Raw genomic sequence first — 13,731 nt, 5'->3', positions numbered from 1 at the left:
ATGCTTCGTACAGCGGGTATTCTGGAGACCAGCGGGGTCGCTTTCACTACTTATCAGTTTTCTAGAGCTGCTTTCACTTGGTGGGAGACTTCTGAGAGGCGTAGGCCTGTTAGTGCAGCACCCCTTACCTAGCAGTAGTTCTCCATTCTCTTTATAGAGAAGTATGTGCCGCAGTCTCGCAGAGAGGAGCTACGCAGGCAGTTTGAGTGGTTGCGTCAGGAAGAGATGACTGTGACGCAGTATGAGATGAGGTTCTCCGAGTTAGCTCGTCATGCGATTTGGTTTGTTCCAACAGATATGGAGAGGATTAGGAGGTTTGTTGATGGCCTCACTTATTAGCTTCGTATTCTTATGACCAGGGAGAGGGTGACTAGTTCCACTTTTGAGGAGGTTGTAGACATTGCTCGTGAGATTGAGCCAGTTTGTCACCAGGAGCGAGAGAAGAGGGAGGCCAAGAGGCCTCAAGAATCTGGTAGTTATGGAGACGCTACTTCGAGAGGTCAGTTTCAGAATGGCAGAGGCCGTCCTTTCAAGCATGCTTAGCCAGATCGCCCAGGTTATCGTGGGGCGTCATCGAGTCATGGTTCTCACGGTTCTCATCAGGACCAGTCATCACTTAGTTCCCTTCCAGCTCAGAGTTTGTCCCATGCTCCATCAGTTTAGGGCTCTTCTATGCCAGGTGCATCTGCTAGTCATTCCGGTGCTAGGGGTTCCCTTCATTCCCCATCTCCAGCTCCCGAGAGTTGTTATGAGTGTGGAGAGATGGGCCATATGTGGAGGCAGTGTCATCGTCGTCTTGTGGGTTCATCTTAGTAGAGGAGCCAGCCATCGGCTTCAGCACCAGTTACTTCACTACCACCCGCCTAGTCAGCTAGGGGTGGAGGTCAGTCAGCTAGGGGTTGCCCTAGAGGGGGAGGCCAATCAGGTGGCGGTCAGGTCCATTTCTATGCACTTCCAGCTAGACCCGATGCTATTGCTTTCGATGTTGTTATTACAGGTATTATTTCAATCTGCCACAGAGATGCCTCTATATTACTTGATCCCAGTTCCACCTTTTCTTATGTGTCATCATACTTTGCTCGTTATTTGGGGATGCCTCGTGAGTCTCTTGTTTCACCTGTTCATGTATCTGCCCCGGTAGGCGATACTATTATTGTAGACCGTGTGTACCGGTCGTGTGTGGTGACTATTGGGGGTATGGAGACCCGAGTGGATCTTTTATTATTCTGTATGGTGGATTTTGATGTTATTTTGGGAATGGATTGGATATCTCCGTGTCGTGCTATTCTGGACTGTCATGCCAAGACAGTGACATTGGCTATATTGGGTGTGCCACGGATTGAGTGGCGAGGTTTGACTGATTATGTTCCCAGTAGGGTAATTTCATTCTTGAAGGCCCAACGTATGGTTGGGAAGAGTTGTCTTTCATATCTAGCCTTTGTGAGGGATGTCGGTGCGGAGACTCCCAGTATTAATTCTGTTCCAGTTGTGAGGGATTTTCCCGATGTATTTCCTGTAGACCTGATGGGCATGCCACCGGACAGGGATATTGATTTTGGTATTGACCTAATGTCGGTCACTCAGCCCATTTCTATTCTGCCGTATCGTATGGTACCGGCGGAGTTGAAGGAGTTAAAGGAGCAACTTCAGGAACTCCTTGATAAGGGGTTCATTCGGCCTAGTGTGTCGCCTTGGGGTGCGACGATTCTATTTGTGAAGAAGAAGGATGGCACTATGAGGATGTGCATTGATTATAGGCAGTTGAACAAAGTAATAGTTAAGAAGAAGTATCCGTTGCCCTGCATTGATGATTTATTCGACCAGCTTCAGGGAGCGAGAGTGTTCTCCAAGATTGATCTCCGTTCAGGTTATCACCAGTTGAAGATCAGGGACTCGAATATTCTTAAGATAGCTTTCAGGATCCGAAATGGTCATTATGAGTTCTTGGTAATGTCTTTTGGGCTGACCAATGCCCCAGCAACGTTCATGCATTTGATGAACAGCGTGTTCCGGCCTTATCTCGGCTCGTTTGTCATAGTCTTCATTGATGATATTCTGGTGTATTCGCGTAGTCAGGAGGAGCACACGGAGCATTGAAGAGTCGTGTTGCAGAGATTGAGGGAGGAGAAGCTTTATGCAAAGTTCTTCAAGTGTGAGTTTTAGCTCAATTCAGTGGCTTTCTTGGGGCACGTGGTGTCCAACGAGGGTATTCAGGTTGATCCGAAGAAGATAGAGGCGGTTCAAAGTTGGCCTAGACCATCCTCAGCCATAGAGATTTACATCTTTCTTGGTTTGGCGGGTTATTATCACCGGTTTAATCAAGGATTCTCATCTATCGCATCGCCCTTGACCAAGTTGACTTAGAAGGGTGCTTCATTTGTATGGTCGGATGAGTGTGAGGAGAGCTTTTAGAAGCTCAAGATAGCCTTGACCAAGCTCTAGTGTTAGTTTTGCCATTAGCTTCAAGTTCATATACCGTGTATTGTGGTGCTTCGAGAGTTGGTATTAGGTGTGTATTGATGCAGAAGGGTAGATTTATTACTTATGCTTCTCGTCAGTTGAAACCCCATGAGAAGAACTACCCCGTTCATGATTTAGAGTTGGCTGCCATTGTTCACGTGTTGAAGATTTGGAGGCATTATTTGTATGGTGTGTCTTGTGAGGTGTTTACTGATCATCGTAGCCTCCAGCACTTGTTCAAGCAGAAGGATCTCAATTTGAGGCAGCGGAGATGGTTGGAGTTGCTAAAGGATTATAATATCATTATATTGTACCATCCAAGGAAGGCCAATGTGGTGGCCGATGCTTTGAGCTGAAAGGTGGTGAGTATGGGGAGTTTGGCATATATTCCAGTTGGGGAGAGACCTCTTGCAGTTGATGTTCAGGCCTTGGCCAATCGGTTCGTGAGGTTAGATATTTCGAAGCCCAGTCGGGTATTGGCTTGTGTGGTTTCTCGGTCTTCCTTATATGATTGCATCAGAGAGCGCCAGTATGATGATCCTCATTTTCTTGTCCTTAAGGACAGAGTTCAACACGATGATGCCAGAGATGTGACTGTTGGTGATGATGCGGTGTTAAGGATGCAGTGCCGGATATGTGTACCCAATGTAGATGGGCTTCAGGAGTTGATTCTGGATGAGGACCATAGCTCACGATATTCCATTCATTCGGGTGCCGCGAAGATGTATTAGGATATGAGACAGCATTATTGGTGGAGGAGAATGAAGAAAGACATTGTGGGATTTGTAGCTCGGTGTCTCAATTGTCAGTAGGTGAAATATGAGCATCAGAGACCCGGTGGCTTGCTTCAGCGGATGGATATTCCAAAGTGGAAGTGTGAGCGGATCACCATGGACTTTGTAGTTGGGCTCCCACAGACTTTGAAGAAGTTCGATGCTATTTGGGTGATTGTGGATCGGCTGACCAAGTCTGCACACTTCATTCCTGTGTATACTACCTATTCTTCAGAGCGGTTGGCAAAGATCTGTATCTGGGAGATTGTTCATTTGCATGGTGTCCCAGTTTCCATCATTTCTGATAGGGGCACTCAGTTTACATCGTAGTTTTGGAAGTCTGTGCAGCGAGAGTTGGGTACTCAGGTTGAGTTGAGCACAATTTTTCACCCTCAGACGGATGGGCAGTCCGAGCGCACTATTTAGATATTGGAGGACATGTTGCGTGCTTGTCATTAATTTTGGAGGGTCATGGGATCAGTTTCTACTGCTTGCAGAGTTTGCTTACAACAATAGCTACTAGTCGAGTATTCAGATGGCTCCATATGAGGCTTTGTATGGGAGGCGGTGTAGATCTCCAGTTGATTGGTTCTAGCCGGGTGAGGCTAGGTTATTGGGGACAGACTTGGTGCATGATGCTTTATAAAAGGTGAAAGTAATTCAAGAGAGGCTTCGTACAACATAGTCGAGGCAAAAGAGTTATGCTGACAGGAAGGTTCGAGATGTGTCCTACATGGTTGGTGAGAAGGTTCTGTTGAAGGTTTCGCCGATGAAGGGTGTTATGAGGTTTGGGAAGAAGGGTAAGTTGATTCCTCGGTTCATTGGGCCTTTTAGATGCTTCGGAGGATTGGGGAGGTGGCTTATGAGCTTGCTTTGCCACCCAGCTTGTCGAGTGTTCATCCTGTATTTCATATTTCTATGCTCCGGAAGTATATTGGGGATCCGTTTCATATTCTGGATTTCAGCAAGATTTAGTTGGATAGTGATTTGACTTATGATATGGAGCCAACAGTTATTTTGGAGCGTCTGGTTCGGAAGTCGAGATCAAAGGATATAGCTTCAGTGAAAGTGCAGTGGAGAGGTCGGCACGTGGAGGAGGCTACCTGAAAGATCGAGTAGGAGACGTAGAGCAGATATCCTCACCTGGGAGACCGAGCGGGAGGAGGGTACTTAGGAGACCGCATGTGCGACGCCACAGACGCAGAAAAGAAGTCGCAAAAGTGAAAAGAGGCTAAGAAAGCTGTGACCGCAAAAGCGGTTGGGTAACCGCACCTGCGATGGCGTAGGTGCGGAGTGAGCATCGCAGATGCGGAAGTTGGGACTTAAGTGAAAAACTGCAGAAGCAGTTCAAGGACCGCAAAAGCGGTACCGCAGAAGCGGGATTTTGGCCGCAGATGCGAATTCCCTAGGCCAGAAGGTATAAATAATTTCCTTCGCGAATTTTGGACTATTCTACCATTTCTAAGTCGGTTTTGGAGCCTTTTGGGAGATTTTGAAGAGGGATTCAAGGGATATCATCTGGAGGTAAAGATTGTTGAACCTAAAACTCGTTCCTATGGTATTATTTCACGCATTAGAGCTGTAATTAATGGAATTTAAGGGTTAAAATTGGGAAAACTAGGGCTTGGTATTGGAGACCTAGATTTGAGGGACCATTTGTGGTCGGATTTTGGTACTTTTGATATGTATGAACTCGTGGGGAGATGAGGAATCTATTGATGTGAATTTTATCGAATTTCGAGATGTGGTCCCGCGGGACGAGTTTTTGTAATTTAAGGATTTATGTTGTAAATTGATTATTTTCGCATGGGCTTCGTTCCCTTAGCATATTTTGACGTCGTGATTCTATATTTTTGATAGATTCGACGCGAGTGGAGGCCGATTTGAGGGGCAAAGGCATCGCGGGATAGAGTTTAGACCGGATTGAGGTGAGTAATGATTGTAAATGTTGTCCTGAGGGTATGAAACCCCGAATTGCACATCGGGATTGTGACTTAGTCCATCCTGAATGATTGTTTTACCGCATATTTGACTGAAACTGTTTGCTATCATTATGTTTTGGGATGAATGCCATATTTGGGCCTCGTGCCAACTATTTGAAACCTTAGGGGAGTTTTACGGATATTTCCTAACTATTTGACTTTATACTTGAACTCAGTCATGCTATATTCTACTGTTTTCATAATTCAGCCATGTTTACTCTGCTTTAACACTTAAATGATATTTTGGGCTGAGCACCATGTTTTACTATTGCTCGAGTGACTTGTGAGATTCTGACTGAGTAAGGATAAGGGCCTGTGCTGTGAGGAAACACTGATTATAATTATAAGGCGAGGGCCTGAGATTTGTACGCCACGAGGTGGCTTGTTGATATGAGGCCAAGAGCCTATGTGATTATGCCATGAGATGGTTGGATATTGCGCTTGGGCCGTAAGGAGCCCCTCCAGGAGTCTGCACACCCCCAGTGAGCGCGGGTACCCATTGTGATGTGAGATATAGCCCGAAGGGCTGGTTAATGTTCCGTGTGTTGCCCGAGGGGCTGATTTTGTTGGTATTGTACCCGAGGGGCGTTTCTTTATGTCTTTACCTTTTCTAGTTGCCTGTCTTTTACTTGCCTAACTGTTTAAAAGGGATTTTTAAGAATCTTAAACTATACTGAAGAGACTTTGCATATTTTCACTGTTTCTTTACTTTTACTAGCTTTACTGCTTCCTTATAGCCTGTGATGTGCCTTATGTGATTTCTTATTTCTCAGTCTTCATTTATTATTATTACTCCTTGAGTTAGAGTACTCACTTTACTCCCTGCACCCCATGTGCAGATTCAGGCGCTTCAGGTCCTGCTGGCGAGGGTTGCGAGCTTCCAACAGATTCTGGAGTTCACGAGGTAGCTGCTCGGCGTTCGCAGTCCCGTGCTTCTCCCCCTATCTCATTTCTTTTCTCTTGTTAGTGATTCTATAATAGATGTGTAAACTCTTTAGACTTGTAGTATATTAATAGATGCTCATGACTGGTGACACCCCGATGTCAGACTATGTCTTTCTTTCTTCGCAAACTGTATTAATTACCTTCTTTTGGGATTTATTGCCATGTTTAAGACTTAGTTCTATTATTTAATTGCTTAAAATTGAATTGGACGTGTGCCAACTAGCCTTGTCTTCACGAGAGGCGCCATCACGACCGGGTCCGTGTTTAGGGTCGTGACACCTTTCCAGTTTTCAGGTGGTGCACTCATCTTGATCTGTTCCTAAGGTCTTAGCCTCTTCAAGGATAACCCGCTCTGATACCAATTGATGTTTTAGACTTTAATACCATACAAAAGGGGGGGGGGTGATTTATGTGGTACCCAATGTTTTCTTAACTTGATTATAGAAGGACCTGGTTCTTCTATGTGTTCCAACTACTACTATTGCGGAATAAGAAATACAGAAAAAAGAATACAGAGATTTTACGTGGAAAACACCTGGCTCAAAAGGTGAAAAAACCATGACCTACCTTCCTGTAGGATTTTCCCAAACTCTCTACTAAAATTACTGAGCCAAAAATTGCATTTACAAAAACTCTTTTGTAAACCTAGGATTAACTCTAATCCGGTTGTGGCGCACAGCCTCAACTGTTGCGACAACTTCAAGTTAACTCTAACTTGAAAACTCTACGTAGCTATTACAATTGCTTCTAAATAAGCTTAAAGGTACAATGTAAAATTACCTACTACAATTGAACTAGAATAAAAGATAGACTTTTGGAACTGGTTCTTCTCTCTAGTTCAAGTAGCTTCAAGATTGCACGCTTGAATCACACATAAATTGCTTGCAAAATCGCCTTGCTATTTTTCTCTCAATTCACGTTTAACTTTTGCTTATGTGCATTACATGTAAAAGAGAACAACACTGATATTTAAGGAGTTAGCAATTAGAGATTGACTAGGATACAGATGCTACTCTTCCATGGTGGAAGAGTTCTAGTTGAGCTCATACTCTAACTCTATCCTTTTCCTAAACCGTGTTCTCTTTGTGTAAGGAGTCTTTCTCCTTATCCAATATGCAACCTTTTCGATCATGATTAGGAGATATTACTTCTGATAAGTTAAGTTTATCTCCTTCACGTGCATCTCACATGTTTGGGTTGATCATAACTGTGCTTCACAAGATGGTCCTGGTCCATGTCTGAGTTCCTTTGTCATTCTTCAAAACTTTACCTTTACTTGGGCCAATAAGAGTAGAATATGACCAAACCAATCAACTAGAATTTGAGGATGCCTATGTTATAGAAGAGATACTAGAGTCAACCAAGGACATTGATGATACATATTTAGTTGACTCTAGTGTCATTAGTGTTGAGGATATAGACAGTCCCAATGTTCGTGTAGTTGAGCGCATTGGTCCACACTACAAGAATTTTTACACATTGTGTTTGGATGATGATACATAAATAGAGCCATCCGAGCCACTTGAGGAGTCTGGGAATAAGGAACAAGATGCCTACATTCTGGAATTCTTCTTTCCAGAAAGTCGGGAATACACATCTCATCTAAATGCCAAGAAGTGCATAATATTACATTATTTTATTGGGCCAGTCATATTCGTTCCACCATCCCAGGAGTTTGATCATAGAGCAGAATTAAAAGTTGGGGTCCAATTCATAAGTTCAAAGTGGAGGTAGAAAGTGATTCGCGTCATGCCGCTATGTTAAACCAAGCACTTGTTGGGAGGCAACCAATTTTACTGCTTTATTTTTTTAATTATTTTTTTAATTGTATTATTTTGTAATATCGATTTTTATTTTCTAGGAGCATGGAAAGCAAAGCCATTGGAAGGATGCAACACAAACTAGATGGTTAGAACTAAGTGTGAGGTACCCACACGAAGGACCAGGGTCCGGGAGAAGTTTGAGTACCCCATGAGCAGCTAGTGTTTCGGCCTTTGGCCGATGAAGCTACTTCTCCTACAGTAAGCACCATCATCTCCAGAAGTCTTGTCACAACTAAAGACTTCGAAGAGAAATTTCCTTCTGCTAACCCTCGTACATGGGCCGTTGGCATCTATCCTTCTTCCATCGTCCTTCGATTATTCCTGCTGTGAAGGAAGATTGTTATTGCCAGGATTTAGACATTATTGCTCCTGATCTGGCGGAGCGGGTAACCTTACCCAAGAAGGGGTTTTACATACTTTTGTACGTATCCCTTCACTTTGGGGACGTTTTCTTTGAGTGGAGAGCTTGATTCCGTTATTGCGGAGTTTTGCCTCCGCTACCAGGTATGTTTCTTCGACACCTGTGCCAAGAAATGAGGGAAGAGCTAACCCTAACTCACATGATGAACCTTTATTCCCTCAAGATCTTCTGTGGGGGAATGATTAACGAGGCCACCATGCACTACTATCCAACATGGATGATGATAATAATCGTGGGTGGATGGAACGGTTTGTTTCAGTTGCCACCAACGACATGATTCCAGCCTCGGCTCTGTCTTTCCCGGAATTGTGGAACCGCACTCGTAAGTATATAGTTTGCTTCTGCTTTCGTTAAAGACCATTCCTCATCATTTAACTTTTCTTCCTTTACCTGTCTCAGCGACTCGGTGGGTTCCCCCTAGGGTTGAGGGTAGGGGTGTACAAACCGAACCAGAAAATCATATCAAACCAAAAGGTCAAACCAAACCGATTAAAAACCCGACTAGGTTTGGTTTGATTTGGTTTGGTATTGAGTAAAAAAATCTGAACCAAACCGACATATAAATATATAATTTTTATATATACTTTTAAGATTTTATATAGAATTTTCCTTAAAAAAGTCTAGAAATATTTGGGATTATCTTGCGGGATATAATATTTAATAGTATATGAAGTGCTCCATATTTATTAACCATAAATAATAGGTTGTATGATCACTTTCTCATCAAGTGTTACTGAAATGCGTCAATCTCTTTATTCTTTCATATTCATATCATATGTTAAGATCTACTAAATCGTTATATCTTTTTCGAATGTGAAGTAATTATTATTATTTACGTATCATATTGATTTTTATGTTTAATTACTAAATTTGATTACCTTGAAAGCGTACATATACGAAATATTATTGTCAGACGACTAAAAAAATAACTATTATGTGTTACTGAGAAAATTCTCTCATAAGAATATTTTAATAGATAATATGTTTGTCAATTTTTATATTTTTACTAAACATATATTTGCTTATCAAAAATTTAACAAAGTAAAATTAAAATAATATTTAAGTAACAAAAAACCAGAAAAATTCGACAAAAGCGAACCAATCCAAACTGATATAGTTGGTTTGATTTGGTTTTGATAAAAATCGAACCAACCCGTTCCATGTACACCCCTAGTTGAGGGCTTGGACAAATGGGTTCAGAAAAATTTGGATGTTAGTACGCCCGAAACCCGCACGTGGAAAGAGTTGCCGCTGAAATATGGGTGGAAGGCCAAAAATCATGGTAAGTTGAACTCATCTCGCCTTACCTTTTCTTATGAGAAAGTTATTTGATTCTTCCCTCCTGTTGACTATAGGTCCACCCCAAGGCTCAGTTGTCGTGCTCGAGGAGGACGTTTTGACTGATCCTTTTGATGCGGCGAGGCTTCTACAAAAGGCTTTTTCACAGGTAGGCGTATCTGGGCATGCTTCTGGTGTGAGTGCTTCTTATCGAAGTCCCCGGCCGGAGAACAAGCGGATAAGACGTTCCTCCGCAGCCCTGGGAAAGAATAAGAGGGCGTGGAGTGCTGCCCCCAAGTCGTCTCCGGAAGTCATGGTGATGAGCCCTCCACCTGGGCCGATCATGGATACCGTGATGATTTACGATGATGGAGAAGCTAGTGAGGAGGTAGCTTCTCTACATAGAAGACGACGACCTTCCTCAACTCAACAGCCTGCTCAATCTGTTGAGTTAGTTATACCAACCGAGGACGATGCCTCGGCACTCTGGGGGGAGTTTGAAATTGTCGAAAATACCAACTCCCGTTTCTAGATCCCAATCGTTGCGCTCGGTATTGTGGGGCTGAGTACCAGGTCCCTACCAACTTCGGTTGATGAGCAACCAACAACCAGCACTGCATTTGCCGTAGCTGCTTCTCACCCTTCAACGCCATCAGCTTCATCTCGTTCTTCACCAAATCTTCCATGAGGAACTTACTGTCACAACCCAAACCGATGGGCTGTGACGAGTGCCGAGTTCTACCTATCGAACACCCCTAAGCATACATCTAAGATATAAACATGAAATAAGTGTAGGTCATGCATAACGTCTGGAAGTAAAATTCATATGAACAACATACATAGGAAAGCATGCCCAAATATATATATATATATATATATGTGTGTGTGTGTGTGTGTGTGTGTGTATGTGTATGTGTGTGTGTGTGTATGTGTACATAAAATACGGTACGCCGAGCCGACAAGGCCACATACTATCCAGCTATACATGACTGTCTACAGACCTCTAACAGAGTGTACAACTGTATAAAGGACGGGAATGGACCCCGTCATACCCATATGTATAAAAAAGTATCGTACAAAAACTCAATAGCAGCTCCGGATCAAATGGAGCACACCAACTCTCGCTGAGCAAGGATCCTAAGAATGAGGACCGTTAACCTGTCTACCTACCCCTGCGGGCATGAAATGCAGCCCCCAGGAAATAGGGGCGTCAGTACGAATAATGCACCAAGTATGTAAGGCATAAAAATCAGTATATAAAATACATGAAAGAAACATGGAGTAAAGGACTCAACCTATAAGTCTGAATAGTTCTGTAAATAATAAAACATTTATAATGTCATGAATATGCGTATAAATGCCATGTCATGCATAGGTATATGCGTAGATAATATCATCAAGCCTCTAAGGGCATCCCATCATATCATCTCAGCCTTTGTGGGTGAAATCATAAACGTATACCACCTGATCAGGCGGTAGTGTATATATAACGCCACAACCTTTCCCCATACCCTATATACATATACTATATACGTATATAACACCATTTGGTCATGGGTCAATTTACATGTATAAATAGATGAAATGCATAATGAAGTAAGTCAATAAGATCTCTCGTAATGTCATGAGACCCATGAAACGATGATATGATAGTATGACATATGGAGAATCAAAAACATAGGCAACCCTAGTACTTCTAAGAATAGAATCATTTATGAAAGTTATGTGCTTGCTCATTTTGTTGTATCATATGGATCATACCAAGAGGAAAGAAGGGATAGCCTTAACATACCTCAAGTCGCCAATCCAACTCAACAACAAGATTATGACAACTAGCGCGCCAACCCTATAACAAAGAAATACATGTACAACTTAGATGGCGTTAGTATATCACGTATCTCAAATGATAACTCAATTCTAAAATAAAATGGACAGCATTTTCCCTGATTTTACTGCTCCCTCAAGCCTACTATAGGCAAGATACAAACACAATACAATCAGCAACTAAAAAACAACTTAACTACAATTCGGGACCTTCAATACAACAAAAAACCCAAATATACCATAACACACCCAATCAACAAGCTATCAATTAGCCTGAAATTGCAATGACGAGCGACCACCCTACTACCCTACCACATGTGGAGTTTCTCCATGCACTTTTTATCCTTCCAAACTCCATAAATCAGCAGAACAATAGGCCAACACAAGTGGACTACAAAACAGTCTACTAAAAGTAAAATAAATCGAACTCACGACTTTTGGTCACCGTCCCGTGAGTTCTAACTATTAGGAAACAAATTTATCAACCTTCAAATCTTAAATACAGTTTCTTAACTATGAAGTACCTTCCAAAACTCAAACTACAAAGAAAAAGAGAGGCGATATAGCGATACTTACGTCGTAGGGATCGCTCTAATGTTATCGCTTCTTGATTTCGTACCGGGGATGTTATTCTTCTTTGAAACCCTAGAAGAGAGCTCATGGCTATGTTTATCGATGTTCTTAGGTCGTTTTCTATGGAAAAAGTGAATATAAAGACGTCCTAAGACCTTTATATAACAACTTGGAAAGGTCAAAGAGGTGCTACCTTTGCACACTAGCATTGGCCCACTTCCGATGCTTATATCTTTTTATCCGGATATTGTATGAACGAACAGTTAAGAGATGTATTTCTCAAAATGCTCTGTTACAAGGCAAATCCTTAGTCAGTTTTTTCGCAAATTAAATCTGATTTTGTCCAAACTTTATATTTTCTATCCAAACATAATATATAGTCATATTATGACTTTAAACTCATTTAAATCATGATTAACAAGTCTTATATTCATTATACGTCACCTTGGAATGCATAGGGTGTAATACTTACCTCTAGGCGAGATCAACTTTTGGCCGAGCGGCACCAAACTGCTGTTCGTCTTTCTAAATTAGAAGCTAAAGCTGCTAAGGCTTTTGTGTTGGAGGCTCATTTGAAGCAAATTGAGCAAGAAGTGGAGACCCTTAGCCAAGAGATCGCCCCACTGAGGGTTCAATTTGAAAAGGTTAGGGCTAAATGGGCTAAAGTCCATAGTGTCGTTCTTGCTGCATCCGATCGTGAGGATGCATCCACTAAAAGATTGAGAAACTTGGAGGCAGCCTTGAACTCCAAAATTGAAGAGCTTGCTACTGCTAAGGTGAAATATGCTCAATTGGAGGAGAAGTATAAGAAGATCATTGAGCATAATAGAATTTTCAGCTCTACTGTCTGCGAACTTGATGATAGCCTCAAGTCCACTAGATCCGCCCGGGAAAACCTTTCTGCCGAGGTTAACCAACTCAATGAAGAACTTAAGCAACGAGCAGCTTCCCTCGTTGTTGAAAAAAATATATGTTATGTATAACATGGAGAGAAAAATCTTAGAAGAGGCTAAAGCGAGTGTCATTGACTTTGATACCGAAATTGCTAAAGCCCGCGAGCTAGAGTCAGCTACTAAAGGGGGTGTTCCGGTAGAGCCTAATTCTTCCGGTTCTTCTGGTTCCAGTTCCGAATCCTCGAGAAATGAAGAAGAACTAGAGGACAAAGATGTTGAAGGCCAAACTGATGAGGGTCAAGATATTGAGCCATCAACATATCTACCCACCTCCCCTGTGGCGTGGATGCTTCTCTTCCTTTGGGTTTTGGAGATGCAGCAATTGATCTTTTCATTGCTTGTCCCAACTTTTGTTCCTGTGCCGTTTTGGCACATTTATTGTGAATAAAAACATCTTTTGCTCAAGTATTGCATAAGTCTTTCCACATTCCTTTGCTTGAACATTTATGCAAGTTTTAGACTTTGCGTTCTTTCTTGCTTAAGTGTTTTGCGCGGTTTTACTATTTGCGTCTAATCTTTGGGTGTATTTTCCCCTGAAAGCATTTGGATTTCGGGCATAAATTCTTTCGAAATCAACCCTTTATCATGAGGGTTTTTATAAAAGAGGGCCCTTTTATGTTTACGGTGCTCTTGAAGAGGACGTCTCCTGTTCGTTACGGCACTAGCATTTGAAGTACTTGTTTAACTTTTAAATGACAA

The 13,731-nt window shown here is 42.3% G+C and overlaps 1 protein-coding gene across 1 annotated transcript; it reads left to right on the top strand.

The window, feature by feature from the left end:
* Positions 1 to 225: 225 nt before the first annotated feature.
* LOC138887739 (uncharacterized) lies at positions 226 to 13,062 on the top strand. The gene is made up of 4 exons (XM_070169519.1): positions 226 to 314; positions 360 to 499; positions 9,760 to 10,070; positions 12,538 to 13,062. Exons 1-4 carry the CDS (start codon positions 226 to 228, stop codon positions 13,060 to 13,062), a joined length of 1,065 nt encoding a protein of 354 aa, XP_070025620.1.
* Positions 13,063 to 13,731: the final 669 nt, after the last annotated feature.

This window comes from Nicotiana sylvestris, chromosome 3 (assembly GCF_000393655.2).
Source record: "Nicotiana sylvestris chromosome 3, ASM39365v2, whole genome shotgun sequence".
Taxonomy (NCBI): Eukaryota; Viridiplantae; Streptophyta; class Magnoliopsida; order Solanales; family Solanaceae; genus Nicotiana; species Nicotiana sylvestris.
The sequence above is the reverse complement of the archived record's forward strand: the minus strand, read 5'-3'. Positions and strand labels throughout refer to the sequence as shown.